Here is a 22,833-nt window from a genome sequence, read left to right as displayed (position 1 = left end):
AGGGGAGAGAGAAGGGGTGAGTGGGGGGCCTACAGGGAGCATTAGATGCCCCCCCGCCTTGGTGTACGTGTCTAGAGATGACTGAAAGAAAATGATCTTTTTGAAACCTGTCTCCTCCATGAGGCCATCCTGAACGTTTTTCCTGAGACAAAAGCGTGCCGTCCAGTTCTGCCAGTGACTCTTGACACACACACTCTGTTGTGGGGATCGACTGGAATGAGGCCCCGCCACCTACCTCCCACGTCATAACCTTACCCTTCGTCCCACTTCCCTCCCCAGGACCGGGCAGAAAAAAAGATGGTGCCCTTGGGGCTTGCAGTGCGTCAGCCCTGCCTGAGTCAGGCCCGTTCACGCTCCCTCCACTTCTGGAGCATGCCGGCGCTGTGTGGGGAGAGAACCCTGTCCCCTGCCCAGTGCTTTGTCTTTTGCGCATCTATGTCACAACCCTCCAGCAGAAACCACTTCAACCCTCTGCCCTTGCTCTTTCCAGCACGTGATCCGAGGGAACCGCCCCATCAAAACCGAGATGGCCCATCAGCTGTATGTCCTGCAAGTCCTGACCTTTAACCTTCTGGAAGAGAGGATGATGACCAAGATGGACCCCAATGACCAGGTGGGCTCTCAGTGGGACCAGGCTCCCCCGGCTGGCGTCGTGTGCCGTGTGATGCGGCGCGCTGTGCCCTGTGTTTGGAGCGCCTGCTGGGTGCCGGAAGCCGAGCTTCCTTGTGTCTACAGAAACGGTTTTGTCAGCTCTGTGCCTCGCCGTGATCCCTTCCATCTGTGTCCTGTGTGATGCCTCCTCGGGTTGATCGGGGCCAGGGTTCTGCCTGGAAAAGCTCGACCCACTCCTTTCTTTTCCTTGCTTCCTTTGATCAGCTGACTCATCTGCTGACAGTCTGTTTCACCTCCCAGGCTCAAAGAGACATTATATTTGAACTGAGGAGGATTGCATTTGATGCAGATTCTGACCCCAGCAACGCCCCCGGGAGTGGGACTGAGAAACGCAAAGCCATGTACACCAAGGACTACAAAATGCTGGGGTTCACTGTGAGTTTGCCAGACACTAACACTGTAGACCTTCTCCCCCGACGGAGTGAGCGGGCCCCCCCAGACAGAACCCTGACAGCCCTCCCTCGTAACACGTATCGTCATGGGAGCCCCGGAACTGGAGACACTGAGCGGCTGGAGGGCCCTCGACGCTTGGTCCACAAGTTTATGTGCAACATTTGGCCCCTTGAAAGAAACCCATCTGTAGGGGGACCCAGGAAGTGGGCCAGATGAGTGGCGGGGGGACCACTCATCAAAGCAGCTGGTTCCACGAGAAGCTGGAGTGGGTATTGTAATAGGAGACAGCTTGAGGATAGAGTTAATTAAACACTTACTGGGCATCTACTCAGCAACCAGCAGTATTCTAGGCCTTGGGGATGCCAGACAAGTCAGCCACAGTCCAGTGGCCAGGAGCCCAAGCCGTCATAGAGATGGCACATGACCAGAGCTTCGGCGGGCAGGTGTGGTGTGCCGGTAGGCAGCACGAGGTGGAGGGGCGATCGGACTTCCCCTCAAGTGAGCCCCCGCACTGGAGGCCGTCGGGTCTCAAGTCGGGTGTCTTTCTTTGCCCAGAACCACATCAACCCCGCGATGGACTTCACCCAGACTCCGCCTGGGATGCTGGCCTTGGACAACATGCTGTACTTGGCGAAAGTCCACCAGGACACCTACATCCGGGTAAAGGCTGGGGCAGCTGCCCCCGCGGATGCCCCTCCGCCCGCCTGCCCGCTCCCTCCCTCACGCCCTCTCCTCGCCCGCAGATCGTCCTGGAGAACAGCAGCCGAGAAGACAAACACGAGTGCCCCTTTGGCCGCAGTGCGATCGAGCTCACCAAGATGCTGTGCGAGATCCTGCAGGTCGGGGAACTGCGTGAGTACGCGGCTCCCCTGCACGCCCGCTCCCTGTGCTCGGGGCCGGTGAGACCTAAGAGTGCAACGTTAGGTGTCTCTGCGACTGGACAGCCTTCTTGGGCTTTTTTTTTTCAGTCACTGAGTGGGCTGTAATCTGTCTACCCTTGTTTATGGGAGTCGTGGCCGTGGCTTGTTTGAGCTGATGATTTGAGCGTGTTCAGAGCTCCGCCCCTACCCACTTCCCTCCTGGTCCTCAGTCTGCTTCTGTTCCTCCGGACTGCAGAGGAGCCCAGGTTTCCAGACGTGGCCTCCCAGCGTCATCGTTTGCCCGCTTCTCCTTCCACAGCAAACGAGGGACGCAACGACTACCACCCGATGTTCTTCACCCACGACCGTGCGTTCGAGGAGCTCTTTGGCATTTGCATCCAGCTGCTGAACAAGACCTGGAAGGAGATGAGGGCGACGGCCGAGGACTTCAACAAGGTCAGGGTCGCAGAGCTCTGAGGCCCGGGCAAGGCCACCCCAGGGCAGCCCGGGGCAGCTGGCCCGAGCTTGGCGACCCCTGAGCGGGAATACAGCGTGGTTGGCAGCACTGAGTCACAGGACAGAGGCGTTGAGCGTGTCAGCCCTCCCAGAACCTTGAGCAGGTGTCTCCCCACTGGACCCCTGTTTTGCCCGGTGGACCAGTACCAGCCCCTCCCACCTTCCTTTGGGGACAGGAGGAAAGTGTGGCAGTGACAGCGTGGGTTACTGAGCACTTAAACCATGCAGGCACCGAGGCAATTGCATGAACTACAGGTGTTAGAGGTCCGAGTGGACCCGCAAGAATTCATGCCGGGGTACTTAGCAGTAGCAGCCACTCCTCGATGCTTTCTGAGTACCTACCTCTCTGACGGCACTGCTGGGCCCTCAAAAGCTGATAATCTAGGAGCTGGCTCTATTGAAGCTGCTCATCTCATTGTAAAAACTTTGTAAAATACAAAGAAGGGGAATATCTGTAATTCCCCTACCCAGCAATCACGACCCTGTTTATGTTTCCCTCTAGTATTTTTTTTTCATGTGTTTTTCCTTCATTGGTGGGGAGCTGATGGGATGTGCAGGTGGTGTCCTGCTTTTCACTTTAGCCGTCGTTCTGGGGGAACTAACGTATTTTGCACACACCAGTGGGCCGGGCACGGTGCATCCAGAGACTGGGGGTCTCCCATTCCTCGTGGCAGCCTCCATCAAAGATGTGTCTTCCATTCTCTCGCTTTAAAGACGAGTAGGTAGGGCCTGAGGGTGCTGAGTGAGTTGCTCGAGGAACAGATTAAGGTGCAGAGTCAAGCCCTGAACCCCTGTCTGGCCCAGCCATCTCCTCTCTTTCTCCCCCACCGTTGACCTGTTGAGAGGTACGAGAAATGAAGTGTTTGTCAGCATCGCAGTCCTCCGTAACCGTCTAAGCCAGTGTGCCTCGAGAGCCAGTGCTCTGGGCCCAGCGGATGCCCATGGTGCCTGCTCTGCCCAGGACCCAGAGGGCAGAGCCCGGTGTCCGTTTCACGGGGCAGCGCTGAGGCCGCGCCTCCTCCTCTCTCAGGTCATGCAGGTGGTCCGAGAGCAGATCACTCGAGCTTTGCCCTCCAAACCCAACTCTCTGGACCAGTTCAAGAGCAAACTGCGGAGCCTGAGCTATTCCGAGATCCTGCGGCTGCGCCAGTCGGAGAGAATGAGTCAGGATGACTTCCAGTCCCCACCGATCGTGTAAGTGCCCAAACAGGAGGGCCAGCGCCGCCTCCCTTCCGAAGCCCTCCCCCTACCATCCCCGTGACCTCCCCTTACTCCTGTGCTTATCCACCCCAGGGAGCTGAGGGAGAAGATCCAGCCCGAGATCCTGGAGCTGATCAAGCAGCAGCGGCTGAACCGGCTCTGTGAGGGGAGCAGCTTCCGGAAGATTGGGAACCGCCGGAGGCAAGGTGACCTGAGGGCGCGGTCCCCAGTCTGTGGTCTCCAGGCTGTCTGTCCCTCCTGCTGCACGCGGGGCTGCAGCATCCCTGGGGGGAGCGGGCAGGGAGCGAGTCCTCTCTTGGCCCCGTGTGTGCCCGGGCCTTTCCTAGAACTGTCCTCGTTCACCTGCCTGGCTTCCCGTGTGTTCCAGAGCGTTTCTGGTACTGCCGCTTGGCCCTGAACCACAAAGTCCTGCACTACGGGGACTTGGATGACAACCCTCAAGGGGAGGTGACGTTCGAATCCCTGCAGGAGAAGAGTAAGTTCAGGTCCCTGTTGGGCTGTCGTGTAGCCGGACTCCCTGTCAGCAGATCTGAGTTCTGGTCCTGGCTGCTCCAAACCGATTATCTGGCCTCAGGTCAGTTATTTCATCTGAACCTGTTTCCCTGGTGATCAGTGGTCGTCTCTACCTGGCCGACGTCAAGGAACTGTTTGGAGATTCAGTAAGATCACAGATAGGAATGGGTTTTGCAGATTGGAAAAGATGATGCAATACTGCGTTGAAAAGCAGTGGTTAAGAGCAGAAGCTCTGAAGCCTGACTGCCCGGATTCAGATCCTGGCTTTGATGTTAATTCTAATTAATTACAAATTACTTCTCCTCTCTGCTTTAAAGATTCATCTATAAAATGGGAATAATAGACACATTGCCCCCTTCAGAGGATTGAATGAGTCCTATCTGTAAAGCACTTAGAACAGTGGCTGGCAGGGAGGAAGAGTCATTATTAGCTGCTGGTTGCTATGGCCAACGTTGTCATCTTACTACCGTGAAGTGGAAGCGAGGTGTCTGAGGCCCCATTCCTTAGGGAGACCATGCAGAGGTCCTGCACTGACCCAAGTTAGGTTTGACACAGTCCAGCAGGCCAGGGTCCTGGCCAAGTGGCCACAGAGGAGGGAATGACGTAGGCCACCCTCCCTGAGCTCGTACAGCCCCATGGGGTGGGGGGCTAGGGCGTCCCTTTCAGCACCAGGTTGGATGCAGGGACCAACCTACAGCATAAAGCTTCCGGAAACTAATTCTCTTCATTTTTCAGTTCCTGTTGCAGACATTAAGGCCATTGTCACTGGGAAGGATTGTCCCCACATGAAAGAGAAAAGTGCTCTAAAACAGAACAAGGTGAGTGGAGAGGCGGCCCTGAGTCCGAGCTGCTGTTCCAGTGATCCTGGGCGTAGTCAGTGGTGGCTGCTTTCTGGATGCATGGCCTCCCATTCTCTGTCTCTTTAAACTGACCCTGAATGTTTCATTAAGAACAATCTGAACAGACACCAAAGTAGATAGAACCCTCATATAGGCCTTGCCCAGCCTCATCCACCATGGCAGTGTCCACATCCACTTGTCCCTCTTCACTTACTACTTTGAAGAAAATCTCAAGTGTTATTTCATCTTACCTGTAAACATTTAGATTGTATCTCTGAATTATAAGGACTCTATTTAACATAATTATAATACCGTTTTCACATCTAAAAGGAAATAAAAAGTTGTTATTTAGAATCAAATATTCCACTGATAGTTGATTTTTCCACTGTCTTAAAAACATCCCAGTTTCTCTACATAAAAATATATAAATGTTTATAAGCATTTGCACGCACATACACACACACTCACACCCAGTTTGTTTGCCAAATCAGGATCCAAATAGGGTCTACACACTGTGATGGGGCTTCCCTGGTGGCTCAGCAGTAAAGAATGTTCCTGCGATGCAGGAGATGGAGAAGATGCGGGTTTGATCCCTGGATCGGGAAGATCCCCTGGAGGAGTAAATGGCAACAAAGGCCAATATTCTTGCCTGGAAAATTCCATGGACAGAGGAACCTGGTGGGCTACCATCCATGGGGTCGCAGAGAGTAAGACACGACTGAGTGTGCAAGAGACAGAGACACACATTGTGATTAGTCTTCTAAGTTTTTTTTTTTTTAATTCTTTAAAAAAATGTTTTTAATTTAAAGAATTTTGTTTATTATTTGTGGGATCTTAGTTCCCTGACCAGGGATTGAACCCAAGCCCTCAGCAGGGAAAACACAAGAGTCCTGACCACTGGACTGCCTGCCAGATAATTCCCTCTTTTAATTTCTTAATTCATAAGTTCCCCCTCCATCTTTTTCTCCCCCTCTCTTTGCAGTTCATTAGTTGAGGAAACCAGGTTGCTTGTTTGGTAGTTTTCCAGAGTCTAAAATCTGCTGATTGTCTCCCCATGGTGTAGTTGAGTCCACTCCTCTGTCCCAGATCTGTAATTGGTAGTGAGACCTTGAGGCTTGATCCAGCCCAGGCCTGACCTTTCTTATTGTGGCCAGACTCCTTCCTAGATGGTATTATATTCTATCAGGCACATAATGTCTGCTTGTCTCTCTGATGTTAGCAGACTCTGGACACTCAGTGCCTTGTTTCATTAGTAAATTAAGGTTTGCAAACTAGTGGTATTCCGGTGTAGTCATCCCTTTCCATGTATTAACTGAACTACTTCTCTAAAGAGAAACTTGCCGTCATTGACTGTGGTTCCCCAGTGGTACGGTTTATATAAGAAGGGAGGATAAATGCTTGATTCTTTCCTTTTATATACCTACTTTTAAAACAAGGAGTTAGGTCTCTGGTATCGTCCAACAGTGACCTATTTTGTGCATGCGTTTTGTTTTTTAGTATTATAAACTCATGGATTTAAGCCTGTTATATTTCTTTCATTACAGTTGTGTTGTTGATGCTCAAGTCCCATCTGTGGCCACAATTTGTTTTTGTTGTGGTGGTTTTTTTTTAAACTGTTAAGACTTTCAGTTTAATTATCCATATATATATGTATTTGAGATAATACAGTCATGGACTCTGACATTCAAAGGTTCAGAGCATTGAGAGATGAGTTCTCTATAACCTTAAAAGTATCATCGCGTCCCAGGCCTGACTTGGGTGGGGAGTGGGCAGGTGAAGGTTGATGACCGCTGGCCTCATCTACAGCCCCACTTGTGCGTGAGCCCTAGGGCCTGATGCCGTCACATCTGAATCGGCACATTTGGCAGTGGTGCCAAATTGCTAGGACTCGGGCCAGGATTCCGGTGTGTAGAGCTAAGGCCGTTCCATTGCTCCAGATGATTGGAACCCTTTCTCCTCTAGGAGGTGCTGGAGTTGGCTTTCTCCATCCTGTACGACCCCGATGAGACCTTAAACTTCATTGCACCTAATAAGTACGAGGTGAGCGGTGTGGCACTGCCTTGGACAGCTGAGCCTTCTCTGTGACTCTACAGCTGGAGGGGAGGAGTGGGCAGAACAGGCACGTCTTTCTAAAGGCAGGGGCCTCCAGAGTGTCTCGAAGACTGTGACACCAAAGATCTGCCATGCCGGGGGTCCTTCCAGCAGCAGTAGTTGTCTTAGAAGGACAAGGTACCCTAGGGGTAACCTATTTGCCTGGAACTAGGAGGTCTCCTCTTTGTAGTTTCTGCATGGCCGGCCACCCGCCCAAGAGAACCTGAAGGATCCTCCTCCTTGGGTTTCTGGGCCGCATGTTGTAATGGATCTGACCTGGGCTTTGAAGCCAGGTGGATCTGGCGCTCCTGACACGGGGCCTGCAGTTTCATCTGTAACACTGGAAAATGCTAGATATTAAAGAGCAACTGTGGTTAAGAGCACACATGTCTTGTGAGCTCTGGGAGCCACTGGAGGGAACTGGAGGTGGGGCTTCTGGAAGAGGAGACCCTAAGGCAGGGGGCCTGAGCTGCCAGTGGAGTTTATTGGGAAGAAATGAAGAACTTGCAGGTGGGAGACAGGTGAGCAAAGGTATGAAAAAGGTGGAACAAGAGGAGTTAGGGAGGAATGGATTGAGAATTCTCTGTTCCCTCTTATCCTGAAGCCCTCAAGTTCAGCTTTTCTAGTACTTATTTTTAACACTTATTGACTTTTTTAAATTGACTTTTCCTGAAACAAAGTTGATTTTTACCGGGATTCCTTTGCTGCCTTTTTCACCAAATATGTATTTCCTCCCCACCATTACAAATTTGGGGGCAATCTCAGGTAGTTGATGTCCCTGTTCTTAGATCCCGTTTTGCTGTTTTCCTTAATAGTATTTTTTTTTTTTAAATCACACTTCATATTATCTTAGGGAGTTTAAACGTAAATCCCTTATAAAAATCAAAAGGTCTTTTGGGCAAATGACTGATCACCTCCCAGCTTACCTTTGCCGTTATCTCGGATCAGTGCTGCGTGTCCTGCAGGGGGCCCAAAGAGACTCTGTGAGCCCTCTCAGCAGAGGGACCTCAGCAGGCCCTCCCACTGACCAGGGGACCCCGGGTGACATTTGCAACTTGCTTCCCACAGTACTGCATCTGGATCGACGGCCTCAGCGCCCTCCTGGGGAAGGACATGTCCAGCGAGCTGACCAAGAGTGACCTGGACACCCTGCTGAGCATGGAGATGAAGCTGCGGCTGCTGGACCTGGAGAACATCCAGATCCCCGAGGCCCCGCCACCAGTGCCCAAGGAGCCCAGCAGCTACGACTTCGTCTACCACTACGGCTGAGCCCAGAGCCGGAGCGGACGGTACCCCGCAAGGGACTTGGGGCCCAGGAGGAACGCTCACAGTCTGGTGCCTTGTCTTTGCTTGTACAGAATCCGTAGTGACCATGGGGGCCAGTCAGTGCCAGTCACACCTCAGACTCACCTCGGACCACCCCGAGCTTCCTTTTGGTCCCCATCCACTTCGAGGCGTGAAGGCAGGGTGTTCTGCCCTCGCCATCACCATGGAGCCTGAGGACGGGCCATGAGGGACGAAAGCAGACACCCTTGCCTTCCAGGCCAAGAAACTGCTCCTGGAGCCGCAGTCAACCACAGCCACTCACCTTTTCTCCCTGAGCCTGCTCACCGGTCACCTGGATCCCCCAAGGGGGCAAGAGCTGGCCCAGGAAAGGCTGCCTGCAGAGGACAGATGTGCTGGGCATGTTGAGAGCCTCAAGTGACCCGGGCCTGTGTCTCAGATCTAAGTGGAAGCCTCGGCCTTTGCTCAGTAGATGCCTTGCCCTTGCTTTTGCCGTCTTCATGAGGGCTCACGCGGCCTTGCCTGGGGCCGATCTGCTGCTGCTGCTGCTCTGACACCTCTGGTCTCCAAGGCCACTAGGTCCTCTTGCCCACGCATTTCCCTGGGCAGAGGGTCGTGGCTCCCTGCAAGCTCACAGTCTCTCATCCTGGCAAGTCAGAGACACGCAGGCCGAGTCCCACCCTCTGCCGAGAGGAGGCCTGGGCCCAGACTGTGGTGCGGTCACTAGAGTCCGCTGCTCTCCCCTCCACATTTATATCACGTCCTTGCTTGGAGAGAAAACTCCCACCTAACCTGAACAGCTGCCCTTCCCGTTTGTGCTCCTTCAGCCTTCCAGACCTCGGGAGGTTTGCCTTCCCTGTCCCGCCTCCGCCAGCGCTGTGGTCTCTGCCATTGGCCATGATTTCAGGGAGCTGGCCGGGGCCCTCGGAGGCCCCCGCTGTGCCCATGAGGCTTCCCTGGTGCTGCAGCACTCGTAAACCACACGCACGGGCACCGTGGCATTCAGTATTGGTAGCCTAGCATGGTGGGGACTGCCCAATGAAGAGTGTACTGTATATTTTCTTTACTATAGGCCATACTTCTACAGACATGTATATATATTTATATAAGATCTACCTATCCTAGGGTGGAATGTTGGAGGGAAAATAAAATGGGAGGCCAAAAAAACAAAACAAACCAAAAGTCAACACTTGCAGTTGCAAGCCAAGATTGTAACCTGAGAGTGGCCAGGAGCTTCCTGTCAGTAACCATGTTTTCAATAAATACTCTTTCATGTACACACCGGTTCCCATTAACAGCTGTTTCTCTGTACTTGCTCCCTGCCCCGGGGAACTTTCACCTTGACAAGCCTTCATTTCATTGTGTCTGGGAGACGCTGGAGAGGTCCAGCTGGAGCCCTCAGCCACCTTCCCAGAGCCGCCGCCTCTTCAGCCACTCTGCCCCACCACACGCGGGACTGCACACACACTCACACACAGACCTGCCTGTTGGCTGAGGACGCTCACCGACTCTCCCGCCAGGACAAAGTGCTTTCTGCTCAGGCCTGCCAGTTACAGCAGGAAAGGCATCCTGTACACCCCTGAGGACATGACCTTCCTCTTCTCCCTGCCAGGGACACAGCCAGGAAACAGCTCGAGTACTTGTGCCTTACAAGGAAGACATGTTCTTCACCCTGTGTGTTGCCGGTGCTCAGCGCCCAGCCTGCCAGCTGGGGTTCCATACTGTCCTCCAAACCTCAGCCTTGGTAGCCCGGAGGCTTGAATGAGGGCCGTGATGAAACAGATACTTCATCTTGCTTCTGCGGAAGAAGTGGGTGAGGACAAGTGATTTCAAAAGGCACAGAACGTGTATACAGCCTTGACTGAATAAAGCCAAGAGCCTTGGTGTTATTGTAGGTGTTGGTGTAAGTGCTGAATGAACGAATGCCTGGTGATGCCAGCTGGCGGGGGCAGGGCAGCAGTGGTTTGCATAAAGAACTGCTTACACTCTGGCCTTGAGCCTTCTGTTCAGAGAGGCCAAGGAGCCCAGCTGAGTCACTTATAAGGACTCCTGTTTGCAGCCAGCCTGTGAGCCATCCAGGAGTGGCTGGAGAGGGAGAGCAAAAAGTTCCAAACAACCCCACTACGCACCCTAGCTGGTTCTGGTCTCCAAATGGTCCTCTCTCGGCATGGTCTTAACGCTTTTCCTGAATCCTGAAAAGTGGATAAGATTTCAACTCCTCAGTTGGCGTTTTGGGGCCTACTGCAACCTGCCTTTTGCCTACTTTTCTAACGCATAGTTTTTGTCAACTTCTTGTAAACAAGTGGGTCCCAAGCCAGATTCCAGCCTTCTCCTCGCCTGTTTCTCCTGCCTGGGATGTTCTCACTTACTCAACTTCCTGAAGTTGAGACCATGCTCATAAAATTTTCAGGCACTCAAAATGTCTCACCAATGTTTACTATTTGTTCCCTCCCAAGATGGACCACCTGACCTGCTTCTTGAGAAACCTATATGCAGATCAGGAAGCAACAGTTAGAACTGGACATGGAACAACAGACTGGTTCCAAATAGGAAAAGGAGTACGTCAAGGCTGTATATTGTCACCTTGCTTATTTAAAACATGCAGAATACATCATGAGAAACGCTGAGCTGGAAGAAGCACAAGCTGGAATCAAGGTTGCCGGGAGAAATATCAATAACCTCAGATATGCAGATGACACTACCCTTATGGCAGAAACTGAAGAGGAACTAAAAAGCCTCTTAATTAAAGTGAAAGAGGGGAGTGAAAAAGTTGGCTTAAAGCTCAACATTCAGAAAACGAAGATCATGGCATCTGGTGCCATCACTTCATGGGAAATAGATGGGGAAACAGTGGAAACAGTGTCAGACTTTATTTTGGGGGGCTCCAAAATCACTGTAGATGGTGATTGCAGCCATGAAATTAAAAGACATTTACTCCTTGGAAGGGAAGTTATGACCAACCTAGATAGCATATTCAAAAGCAGAGACATTACTTTGCCAACCAAGGTCCGTCTAGTCAAGGCTATGGTTTTTCCAGTGGTCATGTATGGATATGAGAGTTGGACTGTGAAGAAGGCTGAGCACCGAAGAATTGATGCTTTTGAACTGTGGTGTTGGAGAGGACTCTTGAGAGTCCCTTGGACTGCAAGGAGATCCAACCAGTCCATTCTGAAGTAGATCAGCCCTGGGATTTCTTTGGAAGGAGTGATGCTAAAGCTGAAACTCCAGTACTTTGGCCACCTCATGTGAAGAGTTGACTCATTGGAAAAGACTCTGAGGCTGGGAGGGATTGGGGGCAGGAGGAAAAGGAGACGACAGAGGATGAGATGGCTGGATGGCATCACTGACTCGATGGACGTGAGTCTGAGTGAACTCCAGGAGTTGGTGATGGACAGGGAGGCCTGGCATGCTGCAATTCATGGGGTTGCAAAGAGTCGGACACGACTGAGTGACTGAACTGAACTGAACTGAACGGATCTTCTAAGTCCTGAAACCTGATGCCTCCGACATCACTCCCTAGCTAGCTTTTTCCCATAGGAAAAAGCCCAGGAGAGATCCAAGTGTTTCCATGGTTGCCCAGCACTGGGTTGCAGCTGCTGCTAAGTCGCTTCAGTCGTGTCCGACTCTGTGCGACCCCATAGACAGCAGCCCACCAGCCTCCCCCGTCCCTGGGATTCTCCAGGCAAGAACACTGGAGTGGGTTGCCATTTCCTTCTCCAGTGCATGAAAGTGAAAAGTCAAAGTGAAGTCGCTCAGTCGTGTCCGACTCTAGCGACCCCATGGACTGCAGCCTACCAGGCTCCTCCGCCCATGGGATTTTCTAGGCAAAAGTACTGGAGTGGGGTGCCATTGCCTTCTCCGCACGCACCTTGGTTGACCAGGACCTCGGTTGATCACAGGAGACACAACCAAGGGGAATGCTCAGGCCGGGTCCCTGGGGAGCCAAGGCGCACAGCACGCGATTTCGCAGACCGCACGAGAGGACCGGCCCCCGATACCGCCCAGCCCCGCCCAACACGACCCCGCCCCCGACACGCTCCGCCCCTAGCCCCGGCCCCACCCCCAGCGGCTTCCGGCAGAAGCGCCCCCTAGCGGCGGCGGTGGGCCTCGCATTTCCGGCAGGAGGATCCGGGCCTGCAGCGCCGTCAGGGCGAGGTGAGTGGGCGCGCGGCGGGCCTTCCGCGCGCTCCCGGGGTTGGAGGGGGACCCGGGCGGGGCTGCAAGCGGGGTCCAGGCTCGGCGCCGCGCGCCGCTGCCGCGGGGCCCATCGGGGTCCTGCTCTTCCCGGGCCTCGGTATCGCGATCGTGGAGGGGCCTGGGCCTCCGCGCTCTTTCCCCGCGCCGGGACCCAGGCGGGCATCGCGCTGACCCGGCCCAGCACTTGGAGAGGCCGCATCCCGCCGTGGGGTGGGAGTCATGGGTGGGTGGTAAACACGTGGACAAACAAGGAAACGTCAGGTAGTGGGAGGTGCCACCAGGATTAGAGGCCCCGCTCCCCACACCCCTACCCCGCCCCAGGCCCCGAGATGTTCAGCCAAGCAAAGATCCGCGGCCGCGAATACAAAGAAGGACACGGACCTGATGTGTTGGACAAATGGCCAGGGGCCAGCGTGGCGGGTGCGGGGTGGGGAGGAGAAGATGAGGTTGCAGAAGCTGGCAGAGGCCGGAGGCTGGGAGGCCTTCCCCTCGGGTCTGCTGAGGAGTTGGGATTAACCCTATGAGGGCCTGGTCTGCTTTCTGTGCTCAGGCCACCTCTGCGGCTGGATGGCTGCCTCCAGGCTGTAGGAGGAATTGGAAGCAGGAACACCAGTGAGGGGCCTCGTTAACTTTCGAAAAGGTGCTCCCTGTGGGCTGGGATCCTCACGGGGACTTCCCGAAGGTGGCGGGCCTGGGCTGGCTCCTTGAAAGAAGGGCAGGATTTGAATAGTGGAGGGAGCGCGTACATGGCAGTGTTGGAGCCGGAACCACTCCAGAAGCCAGAAGATGTAAGAAGACAATTCCCAGCAGGGTGCTGACCGTCCTCATGTGGGAGCCCAGGGCAAACCATGGAGAGGGAGTGCCAAGAGATAGCTCGCCTAGTACCAGCAGCCCCCCCGCCCCCGCCCCACGTTAACAGTTGGCAACATCTGGAGACATTATTGGTCGTCCCAACTTGCGGGAAAGGGATGCTCCAGGCCTCTTGTGCATAACGACCAGGGATGCAGCTAAACATCCTCCCGTGCACAGACAGGGTTTCTCCCAGCCAAGGATTATCTAGCCCCAAATAGCACTAACGCCACAGTTGGGCAGCCTTGGTACAGAGGAAGGAGCGTGGGCCTGGAGTTCTGTCAGAGGTGGGTTTGGTGCCCACATGCTCCACTCTGGCCACGTGAAGGAGTCTGACGCGGGGAGCACAGGTTTCCAGAATTTCCCGAAGAGAACCACAGCCTCTGATGTCCTTCGGGCCTTGCACCAGTTCCCACAAGGGGCAGGGGACACAGTAAGCCAGGCTCCAGAGTACAGAACTGAGTGCTTTCCTTTTGGAAAGGACTGGGGGTGGGGGAGGTAAGATATGTCAGATCGGAAGGCTTCCAGAAGGAGGTGGCATTTCAGCAGAGAGGAGCGTGGGGAAGGAGAGACACACAGATGGGGCTGCAGGTGGGTCACACTTGACCCGGGTCCACCTGGTCTTCCCCCTCCCCAACCTGCCAGCTCTGGACGCTCATTAGACTTGGCTGGATTGATAAGGCGGCAGGGCTTGGTTTCATTGGTTTTCTTTGGCTGAGACTTGAAGGCAGGCATCGCCTCTTTGGAAGTAGTTGTTAGAGGCTAAGGCACAGGAGGCATTAGTTTTCTGGTTCATTTTCAATGCCTCGAAGACCAGATTGTCCCCTGAAAATTACGTGCCCTCTCTCATCGAACCACATAGGGAACACAGAGTGCCAGGCAGCTATAAGCTGTCATGAACACCACGCCTCCTGTGTGCCTGAGGCTCACCGCCCAATGATGGGGCACACAGCCGGCTCTCAGGCCTGGCACACGTGTGATGACGGAGGAGTGGGGGAGCAGCCATGTCTCGGGGCCTGTGGGGGCAGCGCTCCCCCAGGAAGAGCCATCCGAGCTGATGATCAGTAGAACCGCAGAGGAGGGAATGCAGGGCATGCAGAGCATTCGGCTCCCTGTGGCAGCAGGGAAGAGCCTGATGTGCCTAGGGAAAAGCAGGCCCTGGGTGAGACGGGCAGGCCTCCTTAGCCAGGGGAGGGTCTTGGTCTTGCTGTAAGAGCCCTGGCAGCTGCTGAAGGGCTGCAGCTGCTCTGACATGATCACATTTGCATTTTTAAAAGGTCACTTTGGTGCGAATTCACGGAGAAGAGCTCGAGGTGACAGGAGAGTGGAGGTGACAGGTTGTGGGGAGTCCCGTGGCCTGGGCAGCCCCTGCTCCCTGCAGGCCAGGGCCGGGGTGGCCGTGTTGGGTCACCCGCTCCCTGCCCCAGCCAACCGGCGTGGCCCTTTTCCTCTTTCTAGTCTCAGCTCTGGGGTCCAGCGAGCCGCGTCCACCGTGATCATGGAGAGGGTCAGCTCGGTCCACCAGCCCCGAAGGTGAGGACGGCACCTGGGGCTCCCTGGACGATTCCAGATCATGGAAGCGGCAGCCAGGAGGCGTGCTTGCTGAAAGTCGCAGGCCCAGCCCGACCGGCCCTTCCTGAGGGGCGTCTTCCCGAGAGGTGGTTGCTGCCCCTGCCGGCCAGCGTCTGCGGATGGGGAGGTGTGCCCCCGACGTGGCCTTCGTGTGGAGGGCGGTGCTGACCCTGGGGCTCGTGCTGCTGTACTACTGCTTCTCCATCGGCATCACCTTCTACAACAAGTGGCTGACCAAGGTACACGGGGGGCTGCGGCGCCCCCTAATATTTAGCAGCCTGGCTTCAGCCAGGGCTTCAGCCAGCCAGCCTGGGAGCCAGTCCACACCAGTGGGGGGACAGGGCCTCGCTGGGGAGTCCCCAGAAATACCGGGATGGAGGGGCATCAGGAAAGGGGGAGACTGGGGAGTGAGCCAGAGCAAACGCGGGGGGTCAGAGGGCCCCTCAAACACTGCAGAGGCCCCTGAACCCGCAGCCAGGCCAGCAGGAGTGGGGGCGCTGGGGGCCAGGGGTAGGCGGTCATGGAGGCGCTCCACTGTGTGCTTGGGCTCCCCAGAGCTTCCACTTCCCCCTCTTCATGACAATGCTGCACTTGGCCGTGATCTTCCTGTTCTCCGCCCTGTCCAGGGCCCTGGCTCAGTGCTCCAGCCACAGGGCCCGCGTGGTGCTGAGCTGGCCGGACTACCTCAGGAGAGTGGCTCCCACCGGTACGTGCCTGCCTGCGGGCCGGAGTGGGGGGCAGCTCAGAGGGAAAGGAAGGCATGAAGCTGAGCCCATCCAGGGTCATTCCTCTCTGTGTCCTCCCTACCCCCACTGCCTCATGGGGGGTGGGCAGGGATGGGGGGGTGTGGTGGCTTGGCCTACACCCTTGAACACGTGCATCACGGCCTGGAGACGCTGGTCAGAGGGTGCATCACAGCCGGCCCTGAGACGGGGTGCGGGAGCCCAGGGGAGGGACCAGCTGGCGGCCGCGCGGGAGGGCTTCCGGGAGCGGGGACTGTGGGCTGAGACCTGGGGGGGCGCGGGTCCCCTCGGAGGGGAGGCCCCCATGCCCTCGGGAGAGGCTTGGTGCGTGGGCAGGTCTGCCAGGGAACTGAAAGTGTCTCCGGAAGCTGAGGACTCAGCTGTCAGGAGAGGAAACAGAACTGAGAAGGCAGCTGGCTCAGATCCTGGAGGACCAAGTCCTGGGGGTGGGGGACGGTGTGTTTCATCCCGAGGGAGGGAGCCAGTCTGCAGAGTTTCCGGTGGGGGGTCCTCAGGATCAAGTGAACACCCCTCCCTCATGGGGGTGGGGGCGTGGCATTCCTAATATCCAACAAGTGGGAAGCGGTTAGACAGTGGACTGTTGCCCTAATGCTGGAGCAGCCCCCTCCGCTTTAGGGGCGTGGGGCCAGGAGTTAACCCTTCAGTTGCTGGGTGGAAAAGAAAGCTCCAGGAGGGCTCCTACCCGGGCGGGGTGTCCCACGGGTGCCCTGTGTCTCCACAGCACTGGCCACAGCGCTGGATGTGGGCTTGTCCAACTGGAGCTTCCTCTACATCACCGTCTCGCTGTGAGTACTGAGCCCTTTGGCCGTCTGTCCAGCAGGCTGGGGCGGGGGGGCTGCACCTTCCTGCCAGGTCCCTGCCAGGCAGCAGGGAAGGGGGCATGGAGGGCAGAGGGAGCAGCTATTGCTTATCTCAGATTCTGGGCTTCAGCGAGCCATGTGTGGCTGCCCCCTCTTTCTCCATTTCTCTCTTCCCTCCTTAATCCTGATCTCCGCTAAAGAGCAGGTAAATCACAGGACTCAGGAAGCTCAGTTTTTTTTTATTTTCTGGTGATAATCAGAGGCCTCTGAGTCAGAGATTCCTTCCGATTAAAGGTCGCGTGTCAACCCAGACGACTCGGCTTCCCTTCTTTGGTCTTTTGTGTCCCGCGGGGCCTGCGGCCCACAGGGAGGTCAGGGGTCTCCCCTGGCCTCCTCCCGCCCCCTGGGGGCACCAAGTGGGCTCCTTTCCTGGCAGTAAGTCCGCGTCGCTGGCTCCAGCAGTGCATCATGGGGACGTTTCCCTTGCAGGTACACGATGACCAAGTCCTCAGCCGTCCTCTTCATCCTCATCTTCTCTCTGATCTTCAAGCTGGAGGAGCTGGTGAGGCCCCAGCTTTCCTCGAGTCCCGCCAGCCCCCACCGATGCTAAGAATAGAAAGCGGGAGCTGCTCAGTGTCTTGTCCCTGCCTGTGACCAAGGAGGCAAGCCCAGCTCAGTGGCACTCCATCCCTGGGGACAGACCCGGGGCGCTGCTGGAGAAGATTTAGGGACTGGTGTGGCAGGAGCGGTGACCACAGGAGATGGGGTTCAAGGACGTGGGACTGGGGCAGTGGGTCCTGGGGGCTCCCTGCTGTGCAGCTGGGGCCCTTCATGTGCTGGGTCCAAGGGGGCGGTGGGGCCACGTGGGGCCATAGGGCCGTTGTAGGACAGCCCTACTGCCCTGTTTCAGGGTCTGGGGTCCATGCCAACCAGGTGTCAGCCCTGGTAACATCGAGTGGAAGGGACCAGCCAGGACCCCAGGGTGGGGCAAGAAGAAGGAGGCCTTGCCCCAGGGGCAGCCAAGATGGTCACTGGCCCCCAGTCTCCCAGGCGTGATGAACCCAAGTTGATTGCAGTTGCTCCCCCGCCCTCTGCTTTCAGCGCGCGGCGCTAGTCTTGGTGGTCCTGCTCATCGCCGGGGGCCTCTTCATGTTCACCTACAAGTCGACGCAGTTCAACATCGAGGGCTTCGCCTTGGTGCTGGGTGCCTCTTTCATCGGCGGCATTCGCTGGACCCTCACCCAGATGCTCCTGCAGAAGGCGGAACTTGGTGAGCGAGAGCCCGGGGCACTGGGCAGGTGGAGGCAGGCAGGGTGCAGGCGGGCGGGCCGGGTGGGACGGCTCACACGAGTCACTTTGTGCAGGACTCCAGAATCCCATCGACACCATGTTCCACCTGCAGCCACTCATGTTCCTGGGGCTCTTCCCTCTCTTTGCTGTGTTTGAAGGTATGTGGGGTCATCCACCGAGGGGGGACCTCAGCACAGAGCTCTGATCTCTGCTCGGAGCCCAGCGCTATGGTAGCTGCAGAGGTTCCAGAGATTAGTGATGGTGGTCCCGACCCTGGCAGTGCCTGGTTTGGGGGCTGGACAGACACTTAAACCAAGGGGCTAGAATCTCGCAGGATAAATGCTACTGAGAAATCCCATGTAAAACACACCAGGCGGTAATGATGGTAAATGCACACAGCCCTCAAGGTATACCAGGGCTGTTCTGATTGTTCCAAACATATCGACTCCTTTAATACTCCCCCAAAACCCCACGTGCCAGTACTAGGACTGCCTCATCTTGCAGATAAACTGCGGCAGAGAGAAGTCAAGATAGCCTTGCTCAAGGTCCCATAGGTCATATACAAGCCAGCCCCTGGCTCTGGAGTCCCTCTCTTAACCGCGATGCCCCCTCTTACTTGGAGTAGAGTCATGAATGACTCCAGGTTGGTGGCCAGAAAGGCAAGCTGAGGCTTCCCAAACAGTGCATTTTTGGAGAATGAATGGGATTTTGACCCCCTGATGGGGGCGGGCGCCTCAGAAAGTGGGAACAGGAGGTTCAGACGTGGAGAGGTGTGTGGGATTGGCCTTGGCTGTTTCTCAGTCAGGCAGCGAAGGAGTGAGGAAGGGGCGGGTGGGCAGTTCCTTCCCCCCTTCCCTCCTCCCCTCCCATGGAAGAGTTAGAAGGATGTGTCTAGCCCGGGTCGGGGGGGCCACCATGTTCCCCTCCCTGACGTTTTGGAATTGGTCTTCGTCCCGTCTGTTAATCCTTCCTTCCAGAGTCCCTTCTGTCCTCAGGGTCATTACAGAGAATTCTGTCCCACATCCATTTAAGTTTCAAGCAGTGAAGCGTCTCAAACCTCTCGGAGAAGATTATTCTGCAGCTCCGTTGTCCAGGAAACTTGTGTTCTGCAGCCTCATTTTTTTTTCCCCTGTTTTAAAATCTCTCTCCATCCCCTCCTTATGCCCCTCACCAAGCCCCACACTCTCCCTCCCTTCCTGGACGTTTACACCATTTCCCCATCTCAGCAAACCCTCACCCGAGAGCCCCTGGTAGTCATCACTTAGCAAAGCTGCATGGATTTAGCTTCTTTAATCTTTTCTGGTAAATTAATCCCCGAAGCGCCTTCATTACTTATGTTGCTCTTCCCCGAATTCCCTTCAATTTGCCGACGCCTTTGCAGTGCTGCCGAGCCCAGCACCAGACGAGATGTCCTGCGTCAGAAGGCTGTGTGCCCAGGGGGCTCCGCATTCTGCTTCTCCTCGGTGCTTCCCTCCAAAAGCCTCACAGGGCTCGGCCAGCCTCCCGCTCCCACGAGTGTCCATTTGCTGATCTAGGGCTTACCTTCCCACCAACTTCTACCCCCAGGATCCTTTCCTGTTCTCTCAGATGGGCAGTGCTGGAGAGCCAAGAGTCCTCTGAAAGTCTGGGCACAACTTGGTGTGTGGAGGCCTGTGTGGCTGTCTCTGGAACAAGGGGCCATGGTTTTGTCGTGTCTTTGAACGTGTGTGTGTTTACTTTTTGAGAACTGTTCATCAAACTATACTGTCCAGCCTGGTCCCTTTTGTTTTGTCAGTGGGGAAACGGTGGTCCAGGAAGGGCGCATGTCTTGGCTGCACCCCACAGCTCTGTAGTTAGATGAGGTGTGTGTGGATGGAGTTTTGTCCCTGGGCCCACCTGGAGTGAAGGGCCTCCTCCAGCGGCCCAGGGCACTGACAGTCCTCATGTAGCAGGTGCCCCATCTTCTTTGGGCCATGGGGTCTCACAGCTGCCAAGGCCACAGGAAGTCACAGCCCACCCCGCCGCCTCCTCCCCAAAGACGGGTGGTACACAGGGTGTGAAGGAGCAAGGCACTTCCACCTGATGCCCCCTGTGTGCCAGTCCCCCGCTCTAGTCCAGAGGCTCAGAAGCCTCCATCAGGCCCTGTTAGGATCCTTGGCTTGTATCGCCCCTGGGCTCCCTGGCAGCCGGCCCTGCTTTCTGGTTTCCCCAAGTCCCCGGCCATCTGCCTGAGATTCTCTGACACCTCCCGTCCCGGGACTCTGGGCCTCAGACAGGTGGCGGTTGCAGGGAGGGTGGGGTGCAGCTGTGGCAAATCACACCACAGCTGTGGTGGGGTGAGGCCGCCCAGGCAGGCACACCCAGGACGTGGCCCCCCCGCTCTCTCCCCCCATTGCTTCCAGGTCTCCATTTGTCCACATCTGAGAAAATCTTCCGTTTCCAGGACACAGGGCTGCTCCTGCGGGTGCTCGGGAGCCTCTTCCTTGGCGGGATTCTCGCCTTTGGTTTGGGCTTCTCTGAGTTCCTCCTGGTCTCCAGGACCTCCAGCCTCACTCTCTCCATTGCTGGCATTTTTAAGGTACAGTCTTGGAGGCGACCCCAGTCCTGTCTTAGAGGGGAGCCCCTCTCCGGTGGGTGTCCCAACTCCTGCTTCCCAGAGCCCTGCAGGGAAGAAACGGAAGTGCCTGTCTCATCTGGCAGTCAGTCCATCATCATCACGGCCCAGAGTGGGGGTGGGGGGGTGGCGGGGGGGGGGGCAGCCCTGCTTCACAGATGGGGAAACAGACATGAAGAGCTGCCCTTACCCAGGGATATACAGCTAGCAGGTGGCCGAGCTGACTCCACTAGGCCTGGGACGTGTTTACATCTTACCAAGAAAGCCAACTCTAGTCATTAGGCAGTGGCCTGGAGTCAGGATTGAGAAGTCCCCAGTCAGACTCATCAGCATAGGGTCCTGTGCTTGGCAGTGATTGATTGACAGTGTCTGCCAGGAGCACAGTGAGGGGTGGTTCTATCACGAGGGCCCTGCGGCTGCTGATCCTGCCTTTACCGCTGTCTAGGAGCCCCTAGCCGTCTCCTTGCATCACTTCTCCCCTTCTTCCCCCCATCATCACTCACTGCTTCCTGCTCTGGGCTGTGGACAGGCAGATCCTGATCCTGGAGCAGTGTTCCCTGAAACCAGCCGAACAGGGCTCCCTGAGGGTCTCGCCCACCCAGTGATGACACGTGAGCCGTGTTTCTCAAAATGTCATCTGATCAGTCCCCTTTGCAGCCCGTGCTTACGAACAGCCCTGTGACCAGTGTGTCCCGTAGAGCCCAGTGTGACTGCACCCACCCCCACCCACGGCAGCAGAGGCGCTCCGTGCACAGGTGCTTCTGGAAGGGCAGCTGTCCTTCCTGCCTGTGGACGTGGCTGCGGACTTGCTACCCTGTGTCCCCAGCCTGGATTCGGTCTGTCTCTTCCAGTCCGGACAGAATTCTGTGAAAAGCACCTCCCCTCTGTCCACAGTAACACAGAGCAGGGGAGGCCTCACGCTGGTCCCCAAACTCAGAGAGGCCTACCCCTTTGCATTGCAGGGAGTTTGGGCAGGTCTGCCTCTCCCCTGCGGTGTGACGGCTGACGGCGGCCCCAAGCCCCACCTTCCTTTGCAAGGAGCGTCCCCCGCCTTGGCCCTGAGCACGCCCCCTCCCTGCCTCTCTTCCCGCAGGAAGTCTGCACTTTGCTGTTGGCCGCGCATCTTCTGGGTGACCAGATCAGCCTCCTGAACTGGCTGGGCTTTGCCCTCTGCCTCTCAGGAATATCTCTGCACATCGCCCTCAAAGCCCTGCATGCCAGAGGTACCCAGAGCCCCCTTTCGGAAGCCTGTCTCCTGGTGACGCTCTCCCCCTGGATCTCCCCTCTGCCCATCCCTGCCAGGAGGCAGGTGGCTCTCAACCCCCCAGGCCATTTGCAGTCCAGTCTGCTCAGTTCAGCTGCCCCTGCCCTGGCTGTTCCTCTAATTAAGGGAGTTCGCCTGGTGATTCGACCACCTCCACTCCTCCAAGAAGTTGTGGGGGTCATCTCCAGGGAGTGGGCGGGGGCCTGGGTCCCTCGGCACGCTCTCCTGTCAGGCTGGGGCAGGCAGATCCTTGCTGGATGTGTGATGCTGCTGTCTCTGTCCCCAGGTGATGGCGCCCCTAAGCCCCTGAAGGGGCTGGGCTCCAACCCCGACCTGGAGCTGCTGCTCCGGAGCAGCCAGCCAGAGGATGAGGACAACGAGGAGGAGGAATACTTTGTGGCCCAGGGGCAGCAGTGAGCAGCCGGGGGACCAGTCAGCGGCTTGGGGACCCGGGTGGTTCCTCCCGGCCGCCGGGCAGCAGTGGGCCCAGCATCTCCCGGGCCAGGCCTCGGAAGGGCATGCGACCGGTGCTGGGGCCAGGGCAGAGAGCTGGTGTGCTGGGTGGGCGCCAGGCCAGCCTCTGGCCTGGCCGGAGCAGGGGCCCAGCGCACTGGTGTCGCAGCAGGAGCAGGGAGCGGGCTGTTGCAGCCGCTCGCCTGGCTCTGAGAGCCAGGATGGTGATTTTAGAGAGAAGACAGGTTTCCGGGGGGCTGGGCTTGGACTGCAGTGCAGTTAGGGACGGGAGGTGGGGACGCTGGGGCCCCTGTCACCTGGAGACTGTCCTTTCTCCGAAAGCAGACCTATTTATAGCTTGGAAATAAAGGATTTCCGGCCCACTGGCCACCTTGTGCTGCCTGGAGGTGTGGGGGCGGGGGCCCAGCCCCTCCCCTTCCGCCTCCTTCAGTGGACTCGCCTGTGTCTCTTCTCCCGGCCGCCTGTGTCTCTCGTCTCCCGTCGGAGCCCCAGGGCCCTCTCCTGGGGCCCCGCCACACCTGCAGGCGGCAAGAACAGGTACTGAGTTTCATATTCTGGGGACTCCAGTGTTTTCACAGCCTGATTTGAATATTGACTCCCGTCATTCACTGTGTGACCTTAAGCAAATTACCTAACCTCTC

General features: G+C 56.4%; 2 protein-coding genes across 12 annotated transcripts in view; both read left to right on the top strand.

Moving 5' to 3' along the window:
- ELMO2 (engulfment and cell motility 2) overlaps positions 1–9,668 on the top strand; it is a 38,293-nt gene extending 28,625 nt beyond the window's left edge. For all 8 annotated transcript variants that reach the window (XM_025000453.2, XM_005214627.5, XM_025000451.2 and 5 more), the window contains 11 exon segments: positions 491–613; positions 913–1,047; positions 1,621–1,725; positions 1,809–1,917; positions 2,245–2,381; positions 3,472–3,635; positions 3,735–3,847; positions 4,030–4,137; positions 4,911–4,993; positions 6,977–7,054; positions 8,174–9,668. In XM_025000453.2, coding sequence (XP_024856221.1) covers positions 491–613; positions 913–1,047; positions 1,621–1,725; positions 1,809–1,917; positions 2,245–2,381; positions 3,472–3,635; positions 3,735–3,847; positions 4,030–4,137; positions 4,911–4,993; positions 6,977–7,054; positions 8,174–8,374 — 1,356 coding nt within the window. In that variant the 3' untranslated portion in view covers positions 8,375–9,668.
- Positions 9,669–12,506: 2,838 nt separating this feature from the next.
- Positions 12,507–22,557, top strand: SLC35C2 (solute carrier family 35 member C2). 4 transcript variants are annotated; one of them, XM_025000563.2, is made up of 10 exons: positions 12,507–12,544; positions 14,894–15,246; positions 15,563–15,713; positions 16,493–16,556; positions 17,061–17,133; positions 17,673–17,841; positions 17,936–18,019; positions 20,243–20,418; positions 21,548–21,677; positions 22,005–22,557. In XM_025000563.2, the coding sequence occupies exons 2-10, from the start codon at positions 15,127–15,129 to the stop codon at positions 22,133–22,135; spliced, it is 1,098 nt and encodes a 365-aa protein (XP_024856331.1). In that variant the 5' UTR covers positions 12,507–12,544; positions 14,894–15,126; the 3' UTR covers positions 22,136–22,557.
- The last annotated feature ends 276 nt before the right edge of the window (positions 22,558–22,833 follow it).

The sequence above is a fragment of the Bos taurus genome, chromosome 13 (genome assembly GCF_002263795.3).
Source record: "Bos taurus isolate L1 Dominette 01449 registration number 42190680 breed Hereford chromosome 13, ARS-UCD2.0, whole genome shotgun sequence".
Taxonomy (NCBI): domain Eukaryota; kingdom Metazoa; phylum Chordata; class Mammalia; order Artiodactyla; family Bovidae; genus Bos; species Bos taurus.
This window is presented reverse-complemented; position numbering and strand designations above follow the sequence as displayed.